The sequence below is a fragment of the Trachymyrmex septentrionalis genome, unplaced genomic scaffold (assembly GCF_001594115.1).
Source record: "Trachymyrmex septentrionalis isolate Tsep2-gDNA-1 unplaced genomic scaffold, Tsep1.0 scaffold129, whole genome shotgun sequence".
Classification (NCBI taxonomy): domain Eukaryota; kingdom Metazoa; phylum Arthropoda; class Insecta; order Hymenoptera; family Formicidae; genus Trachymyrmex; species Trachymyrmex septentrionalis.
The window spans coordinates 701,198-712,180 of record NW_017304428.1 but is presented as its reverse complement, the minus strand read 5'-3'; the positions used below and the strand labels follow the sequence as shown (position 1 = coordinate 712,180).

Sequence of the window (10,983 nt, the reverse complement as noted above, 5' to 3'; positions counted from 1 at the left end):
CACACACACACACACACACACACACACACACACACACACACACACACACACACACACACACACACACACACACACACACACACACACACACACACATATATATATATCTGTAATATTCAGGGAAGGACAAAGATCCTTGATAGGCCCCGACTTTCTAACAAAAATGCTTAGGATTTGCATAGCCATGAAGCATATTTCATCAGTCTGGCGTGGCATTAGGGTAGTTTTTATATCTAAGCCAGGAAGAAATGGCCATATATAATCCAACAATTACAGATCTATCAGTCTCATGTCTTTTAATTTGAAAACGTTAGAAAGACTGATTGATAAGTACTTAAAAAATGGCCTTTTATTTATATGGCCATTAGACTCTTCCCAGCATGCCTGTAAGGAGGGCAGATCAACAGCTGCATTACCTTGTAAGCAGGGTGGAGGTTTAAATGACTGCGAACACATTATACAATGTGTCTTTATTGACATTGAAGGAGTTTTTGATAATGTCTCAAATACATTAATCAAAGAAGTTGTGAAAAGACACAAAATTCCGGAAGCACTCGTGGATTGGATGCAAAACATGCTAGCAAGAAAGAAACTGACTATCAGCCATAGCGATATTATTATTGAGAGATGTCCGATGGTAGGTTACTCGCAGGGGGAGGGTTCTTTCTATAGTGTCTAATAGTGCATGAATTATTCATAAAATTGAGAAAGTCAGGCTTCCAGATTTACAGCTACGCAGATGACGTGGTAACCAGGGGGAACTTTCTCACTGCTATCAAGAAATATGTATGGATGAAACCCTGAAGATCATCACAAAACTGGTGTAAAACGAGAAAACGAGAAAACGAGGACGGTTAACCCAGCCAAGACCTCGACTATCGTCTTCACCAGAAAATACAAACTTGAACCCTTAGAGCTCTGGGATGAGAAGATAAATTACACTAGCTTGGTCAAATATCTGAGCACTCGTCTAGATGCAAAACTAATTGGAATTTAAACCTCGACGAAAAGAAAAACAAATTCTACATTTCCATGTGAGATTGTAGAAGGGCCATAAGCAAAAACTTTAGCTTAAATCCCAGAGCTGCCTTATAGCTGTAAAAATGGTATTAATAAGATGAACATATGTTACAGTAGTTTGGTGACCTAGGTGAAGAAGATGGTTTCGAAGAACTTGCATAAAAGTCTACAGGGGAGATATCTAAGGGCTACAACAGGGGCCATGAGGACCACACCAACTGAGGCGCTGGAAAAATAGTCCTCCATTCTCCATCTTTAAGTCAGGTGATTATCAGCACAGCCAGACAGACAGCATATAAACTAATGTGTCAAGGTGAATCAAAAGAGACCGGGTCATACGAGACTGGGACTTTTCGACAGACGCTCTTTCATATTAAAGCAAAATAGAATCTCCAGAAAACACCAGCTGGAGAAGGCCTTCAAAGTCCTTACCAGTACCAGTTAGGGAAGACTGACAAGATCCAAATTTCTTAACCAATTCAAACGTGGACATTTGGTACACGGACGGATCAGGAACGAATGGTTCGCTCTTCAGAGCGAGTATATACATATAAACTTAAAACCATGAAAAAGCATACCAATGGATGAACTAGCCAGAGATTTTTAAGCTGAGAATCTGATTATCCTGAAATGTGCAGAAATCCTACTGAATAAAAGAAATAAGTACTGTACTTACATACAATATATCTGTAGACAATAGAACAGCCGTTAAAACATTTACTAAGATACACATATGTACATAAGATATACATATGTACATATATAGAATCATTTATAGTATGGAAATGCATGCAAGCTCTAGCAAAACTAGGGGAAACAAACAAAATTATCCTAGTATGGATTTCTGAACATTAAAGTGTATCCGAAAAGGAGAAGGCGACGGACTGGTTAAACTGAAGACCAAAGTGGACCCAAATAGATAAACCGTCAAAGTCCCCTTTTCTGTGGGCAAAAGACATATAAAAGAATACCTGGCACAGGAGCATCAGAATTCTTGAAAAGTGACGAAAGGTTGCCGACAGTCAAAACAATAACTAATGAATTATACATCCCAAACAAGACAAAATGAAATAACTGATAACAATGAAAAGAAACAAATTGAGAATAGGTCTCCTCACGGCATATACTTCTCAAAACACATTTATACAATCTTACCAAGCAGAAAAATTGCCGGTAGTGTGAAGAGCAGAGCAAGGATAGCCTGCACATCCTATGCCATTGTCCTCTGCTCGCCCGTAAAAGATCTTGGAGTTACATGTTCGTTAAGCCTGAAGATCTAAAAGATAAGAAAGTGAGCAGTCTCATAGGCGGTACAGGACTAGGGTAAACTGCTAAACTTCGAAAACAAACGGGAAGTGACAGGAACTTGATACAGTTAAGTCATTGTAAGTCATTATAACGATGACTGTTTATAACCCTATCCGTTCTTACTACTACTACGACTACTACTGCTACTGCTACTGCTACTGCTACTGCTACTGCTACTGCTACTACTACTGCTACTGCTACTGCTACTGCTACTACTACTACTACCACTATTACAACTACTACCACTACTACTACCATTACCACTATTACTACTACTATATAAATATATGTATAAAGATACAAAAACACAATTATATTATATATGAAATATGTCCAATATGTCTATACATGTTTCTTAGGAAAATTATTTTATAAAAAGTCATTTTACAAAAGAAAGAAGGATGTATGAACATGTATGGACATAATATTTTATATATATTATTATATTATATATGTTTATAAGTATTTATACATATTTATGTATATTTATACACATTTATATGTATATATTCATGCATGAAAAATTTTTTCCCGGATACTGTAGTTCATAAATTTGCTTGCATCGAAGCAATATTACTCACCAGCAAAGTCATACAATCCTGAACCAAAAGCCGAAATTATGAAATCCGCCTTCAAAATGACCTTTTGCTCTTCGTCTTCTATCCATTCACCATTCTCATTTTGTTCAGTCCTGCAAAATTCAATTGCGACGATCCTTTCATTGTGAAGGATGACTTGTTTCGGAGATTGAAAAGGTATAAATTCACACTTTTCTTCCTTTGCCAAATCCATCTGAGAAACAGAAGAATTTTAGAAACATTATCAAATTTAAAAAATTTTTATTAAACTTTAATTCTAAACACTGAACTTAGAAGAAATTTTAAGCTTAACTTTAATATTAAAATAAGTTTATTTTTTCTAATTATTTCCAGGTTAGAAAGATTAGAGATTAAATGAAAAGAAGAGTTTTTTGCAAACGATGAACGATTACCTCTTCTGGAACTGCCCGTACGTTGGTGAAGCCTTTCCGAAAGACAACGAAGACTTTTCTAGCACCACATCGCAGAGCAGAAGTGGCGCAATCGAAAGCGGTATCCCCCGCGCCGAGAACGATCACGTTGCCCCAAAGAGACGGAAGTTTTTGGTTATTCTTGCAAGCGCACATACCCGGCTTACTGCCTTTCGCAACAACGGGCAGAAAACTCTTTGAGGTGAAGAAGCCCGTTTCCGGCGTAAGATTTTCAAATATCGGAATGTTCTTCGGCTCAGGTAATCCGATACCTAAAAAAATAGCTTTGTATCCAGCATTTTGAAGACCCTGAAACATTTTCACATTTATTGGTAATGTGTTAATAATAAACTTTTGTAAAACAATATCTTAAAATTAAGTATCAAAAGATAATGATAAAGAGTTAAAAAATGCGAGCTTTTATTTTTAAGCTAATGCAATAAATTAGATAATAAATAATTTTTATTTTTAAGTTAATTTTACCTGTATTGTTAAATCATTTTCAGATAGTGACCTTCCTAATTCGATTTTTACCCCTAAATCTCTAACGAGATCCACTTCAAAACTAATAATGTCATACGGCAATCTATATTGTGGTATTTCGGAAGAACTTAATCCGCCGACATACTTTTCTTTTTCGAAGATCGTGATATCATCGTAACCGAGTCGAGCGAGAAATGACGCGCACGAGAGAGAAGCTGGTCCGCAACCGAGCAGGGCGATTTTCGTGTTTGCATGAGGTACCATTTGATTGAGTTTTTTGATTTGAGGAATATTCATTTTCTTGAAAATCTGAAAGGGAACAAATTAATTATTATACAATATATAAAAAATTTCGTTTATTATTTATAATCAAAGCTAAAATATATATAAATATAACTCCATCTTATTATGTATCTTATTATTTTTAAAAATTTTAAAACTTTAAAAAAAAAACTAAAGAAAATATTTATTATATATATCAGTTTCAATTTCGAAATTTTTTATACATCATATATTATTCTTATTGTTAAACATTTTATAAATGTTATAGTAAATTACATTTTGTCTCAAAATTTTATTTAATACAATACATTAAATATTATTAATTAAGGTTGCCTACATCCACCGCAAAATGTTGAAGCCCGCCAATGTTAATAGGTCCTTCCTCAGTTGCATAAAGATTACATCCACCCACGCAAAGATCGCTGGTTGGACAAACCATGCCGCAGGTGAGGCCAAGAGGATTGTCCGATAGGATCGCTTTAGCCGCACCATAGTAATTCTTATTGGAAATCGAGGTGATAAAAGCTTTGATGTCCAGTTGCGTGGGACAAGATTTTTGGCAAGGTGCATCGACACATTTTAAACAACGTGCCGCTTCCTTCAAAGCTCCACGCTCGCTTAAGGTAGTATGCTTAATGTCGTCAAAGTTCTTTGTCAGAGATACGCAACTCTGAGGGAGGAAGAAGAAAAATTATCAGTTTTTACAATTAATGAATATTCTTGCTAAAAGAAAATACATAATGAGAGAATTATGTCATGATGTTATCGGATGATTTTCGTTTTGCAGAGATAGGATATTAATTTTTCCTAAACATCACGTAATGTATGATAATATGATAATCGCATATTATTTATGTTGATATTTCTTTGGAAAAATTTATTTTAAATGAAATTAAGATTATTAAAGTGATATTAATAATTTACTTAAGAAATTTTTAAATAATTTAAAGTGTATAAAATGTTAATACAAAGTAATCTAAGAAAATATTTCAAGACTAACTTTAGAGTAATCTGATAAAGGCAAAAGAATTTATTATTCCATTGCTGGAATTTCAAGTTTCATAGTGAGTCTAACAAGTTACAGTTCACTCAACAAACTCAAAGTTCATCAATGAACAGTATGCGTCATCGCTATCAGATGGACTCAGCGATATTACATTTTCTCGTAATTAAAATTCATGTAGGATAAAATAAAAGAGTAACATTACGAGATTTTATTTATTCATATTTTAATAAAATAATTTTCTGAAAACAAGTCGTTATAAATAAAAAGGACTTGCGTTGATATTTAAATAAGTTCATGATCGAGGGAATAATCACTAGCTAAAATAACGTTCCACTGATTACATTTTATTTCATATGATATCACCTGATTACAAATGATTTCATCTGATTACAAATGATTTCATCTGATTAAAAATGATTTTATCCGATTAAAAATAATTTTATTTGATTACAAATGATTTCATCTCATTATAACATAAATGATTTCATTTGATTATACAATATAATGATTTCTCGTAACTGCACATATGTAATTATCACATTTATAGTGATAAAAAAATTGATTTTATTTGATTAGAAATACTGTGACGCGGGGATAATTATTTAATACCGTACATATAATTATAGGATAGTGTTCCCAAAATCATGAAATCCTTAGGAAATTCTTATGTAATCATTTTGCAATCAGATGTGTTTATAAAATCAAATAAAATCATGTGGTATCACTAAAAATCATAATAAAATTGTATATAATCAGCAGAAATTATTTGAGATTTCTGTGCAATGACTGGAAATCATGTGTAATCATCAGAAGTCACATGTAATCAGCATAAATTATTTTCAATTTCCGTGTAACCATTGGCAATCATATATAATCATCATGAAATTTATGATGGGAGCATGTATCACCATAAAATTTTATGAAATCAGTGTAAATAATTCTAAAGACCGCGACGTAGACTTTTGCATAATGCATTGTAACGATCCACATATCATCACTATGTGTAACTCGCGAGTTATCCGAATTCCGCCGAATACCGCCGACTGGTATTGTTCCCACTCGTTGCCAGCGAAGATGTGGTGTCACGGTTTCATGTCAATTTTTTTTACTCGCAATATACAAACGAAATTTTCCGCGACTCTGTTCTTGTATACTAAAACTCCTAGCTCATTTCTACAGGCATAGTATTATTCTTTAACATTTTTTGTAGGCCGCTAGTTAGTTATTTTAAATGTGCAAGGTCCGAAACTCTTGTATCCAGCACATATTGTGACGTCAACTGCAGAAGCCGATGACAAAAATATATATAATTTTTTAATTTCTTTCATTTTTTATATTAAATTAGTAGCTGGCGATCAGTATTGTTGTCGATACTTTAATTGTGGAGAAGGACTATTTAATTCGTAAGTGCAATTAAAAAAAATGAGTCAAAGAAAATTAATCACACTTTATCGGTAAAACAGAACATTCCCCTTAATGATTTTTTGTTTTCTTCTTATTATTAATATTATTATTATTATTCTTACACTAAACAGTAACTTTACAAGAGAAAGAAAGATTTACAATGTTATGGACATATTTCATATACATATAATTATTATACAAGTATATATATAAGGTGCGCAACTTAATTCTTGCTCCCTAACTTCAATTGATAAGAGTACCTATTCAAATTTATATATTTTTTCCGCCGTATTTCCAATATTTTAATACGAATAAAAACGGAACGCCATCTTTAAACTTTCAAATGCACTGTAATTGTTGACGATTATACTAATCTAACTTAAAAAAAGTGATAAAAACAAAGTCGTTCGAAATGCAACATTTGAGGCGTCTTCTTTTCGTTTTTCAATTGAAAAAAAATGCTGCTGAAGCACAGAAAATAGTCTGTTCGGCTTTGAGGGAAGCTGTTTCTTACAATATCTGTAAGAAATGGTTCCAGCAGTTCAAAAATGGAAATTTCGAGCTTTATGATGAAAAATGTCCGGAACAGCCAAAAAAAATCAACGATGATTTTTTCCGAAGTGGAATTCGACAGCTCCCCCAAAAATGGCGCAAATATGTAGAAAGCGAGAGAAATTACTTCGGAGATTAGGTAACTATTCGACTTTTTATTAATAATTTATTAAATTAATATTAAAATTTAGTGAAAAGGGCCGAGAATTAAGTTGCGCATCTAAAATATACAAAAAAAATTTGAAATATTTTTTCACGGATATATACATATATATACAATATGTAAATATATTACGTAATGTACACATACAAACTATGTACATATATAAAAATATATATGTATATATAAATGTTATAAAGATACAATATAAAATATACATTATACGAAAATATAAAAATGTAAAAAACGATATATGAAGTATAAATTAAGATAATAGTAATACATAAGAATAATAGTAACGTAATATGTATATAAATGTAAAAAGCATATAATATATGAAGTGTAAATTAAAATACAATAATAGTAATACATAATGGTAACACGGGTTTTTTCTGTGTCTAGAAATGCCAATGTTTCGTGAACCTTGCAGTCTACTTCATTAGAGCGAGGAGCAGTCCGATACTTAGCATTTCAAGAATGGAATTGGACACGGAGAAAACCCGAAACACATAATCTTTATATAGAAAGCACCCGTGGAAGCCTCAAGAATATTACATAATAGTAACATATAATATATATAATAAATGCAAGAAACATACGATATATGAAGTGTAAATTAAAATAATAGTAATACATATAAAGAATTTTAAAAAACATAATATAAAACATATGATACATATATTACAAAAATATCTGCCAATGCCTCCACAGTAATGTCTCCGTCGAGTTTGATGTTTATCGTTGTATGGACTCAGAGCAATTTCCGATTTTACCGATTCGAATATCGTGTACATCTCGTGTAGTTTATATCGTACACACGATTGACGACGAGTCATTTCAATCTCTTCGTTCCAACACTGCGTGTAATCGTCGAACGTTATTGTTCGGGCTATGACGTTACTCTTTACGGCTTTTGGGTTTTTAGTATCTTTCTTGCCGTCCACTCTCATCACGTATATTTTCGTTCTGAATCCAACGAATTCAGTCATTATACCGTTATTCTCATCCTTCATTAGGCCCGGTACTTTCTTATTCGCGAGAGACATACCGTACATGTTGTCCGAATAATCGCTCGTGTCGAATCTTTCGATATCGCGTTCCATCATCTCATAAACGTCTTCGCACTCAATGCGATATATAAGACTATCGGTATCGGTGTACATGATTTTACATTTGTCGCGATACATCTGTAACATGTATTTGTGGTGAAATTCGTACAAGTAGACTTTCGATATGTCTACACATACCCACATAAATCGGCTTATTGAACTTCATCTCGAGTTTGTGTAGTTCGACAGCGATTAAATTTTCCACAAAGATACTACGATTATAGAAATTCGATTTCGCGATCATTACTTCCGCGTCGTACCGTCCGTCTTATTTTGTTAAGTAACTTTATATCGACGTGATTTTGAACGTTTTCCATAGTTTTACCAAATACCATATTGTTCATTAATTTATATAAATTTTTCTTAAAACCATTTTTTGCACGCGTTCTGAACTGTGTACTGAGTTCAATATAATCGCGAAACCAGACGGATTAAGCGAATTGTAGCACCCTATGAATCTTTGTTATGCGAAGACCGTGACGAGTACATTGCTGCAGGTTGCGGTAGTGAATGGCGTAACGCTGTTTATCATATAGCGTCGCGAAAAGTTTATCCTGCCGCGTACCGAGCAGCTTATCGCGCGTTGGACAGAAAGATAGGTCAGTGTGTCGGTCATGCAAATGCTGCGAATACTCGAGATCGACTTCAAGAATATAACCTGAGGGCGAATCCGAAGTGATCGCGCTCGCGTCAAAGTTCGCAGCGTCTTCGACTCATCGAAATTCGGCGTAGGGCAGCGGTAATACATCGCCCATTCGTACAGATTATTCGCATCGTAGTACATAAGGTACGACGATAGTTTCGAACGCATGTACTTGTTATTAGCTTGCGCATATCTGCCGGAACATTGATTGAGGCCGCCGCATACTCGTATACCGCGCTCGATGAATAGAACTAGACTATATCGATGTCGGTGAGCAACTCAAATTTTACTCGCGTATGTTTCAGCATGGCGTCCCACGTGAAACCAGGCAAGGTGTAGTAATGCGCTGGATCGAGACAGTAACTCGCGACACAACTTTCGCGAAAATTTTCAAAAATGTTAGCCAATAACAAGACATCGGTTTTCAAATATAAGTCACTGTACTCGAATAGAGAATCGCTGTCATATGTTCGCGGCGTGAGCGTAATCGCTCGGATACGGTATCGCCTATTAACGAACCTATTATAAAATTATTCACGTGATAGTAATTCAGTTTCTCTAACTTTTCGACGCAGTCAACGTACTTGTACGGAAATACATCTTTATGAATCAGTAATTTGAATTCTTAGTCCGATAAAGTTGAAAATTCGGAACATACGACTTTTAATTTATCTTTACTCAAAAACAATATTAGTTTATCAAAACTTGTATTTAGAAATTTGTACGAATCGATGAACCGCAATTTCGCGAGTCTGTTGGTATCTGTAACGTGTTTGATAAACGATATGTATTTTTCTTTGGTTATCGATAGTACATCTTTGTCCTTCGTACGGTTACAATTTTCTTGATGATAAAATGCGCATCGTAATCAGAATAAATTGTGAAATACGACCAGAATATAGAATGAATTTTTATAATTTAGATTACAATTCGAATGTGCTGAACCACAGTATGTACCGGTGAGATGGCAATGATTGCGTATTGTTTGGCGCGAACAGTTTTTCGCAAATGTGACAATATATCGCGCTAAGGTACGTCACCCATTGTTATTTCGACAACGTTTCCATGGGCACCTGTATTATGAACAAACTAGGCAAGCGCCAAAGTCCGTGCGCAAGGGTAAAGTGCTCTTAATATCGTTGTATCGAGGATTTTGAAGGTTGTGCTGAGTGGTGCTAGGCTGGCACAACTCAAATATGTAATTTTATAGTATTGAATAACTGATACGTATGTAAGCGTCATTTTTATTCCGAATTGCTAAAAATCATTTTTTTATCATAATTTCTATTGTCATTATTTAAAGATACTACTTCGGCACAATATTAGCACAATTTAGCACAATCTAGCACAATCATGAAAATTGAAAAAATCGCAAAGTAGGGGGTTGACCTAAAAAATCATTTTTTTAATTTTCTAACATATTTTTCATATTTTGACTTTAATATTCGAGCACAATGTAGTACAAACCTAGCACAATTCGGTACAATTCTCAAAATAAGTTGATTCCAAAAGTGAGGAGCTAATTTCTTACAGGCTATATAATTATATACATATAATTTTATATAATTTTATATAATTTTATATAAAATATTCCAAAAAGTAATCTTTTTACGGACTCTCCACAATTAAACAAGAAGTAGAGAATATCAAGGACGATTGAGAGTGCAACACATTGTCGTTGGTACGCAAAGTAATAAAATATATTTCTTGTTACTCTTTTATTCCATTAATCAAAATGAACTACATGTACGTTCCGACTCTTTTTGGACTTTTCTTCAGCAAATTACAAATTATTAATTATTCTTCCTTGGATGCGCAGCATGAGTCACCATCAAATTTACAAATTTGATATTGTAAAATCTGTTAACATATACCATAATTGACTAATTTTCTTTGAAATGTTTATGTAGTTTATTTTAATTAATGAAATAAAAGAATAACAAAAAATATTCTCTATTACTTTGCATATCAACGACAACGCTACACCCTCAATTGTCTTTGATATAA

The 10,983-nt window shown here is 33.6% G+C and overlaps 1 protein-coding gene across 1 annotated transcript in view; it reads right to left on the bottom strand.

The window, feature by feature from the left end:
* LOC108756636 (dihydropyrimidine dehydrogenase [NADP(+)]) overlaps positions 1–10,983 on the bottom strand; it is a 65,834-nt gene that overhangs the window by 50,116 nt on the left and 4,735 nt on the right. Inside the window, exons 3-6 of the mRNA XM_018500606.1 lie at positions 4,440–4,772; positions 3,821–4,129; positions 3,320–3,646; positions 2,910–3,120 (exon numbers count right to left, since the gene is read on the bottom strand). Of these exons, the coding sequence (XP_018356108.1) occupies positions 2,910–3,120; positions 3,320–3,646; positions 3,821–4,129; positions 4,440–4,772 (1,180 nt within the window). The remainder of the gene's footprint in view (positions 1–2,909; positions 3,121–3,319; positions 3,647–3,820; positions 4,130–4,439; positions 4,773–10,983) is intronic.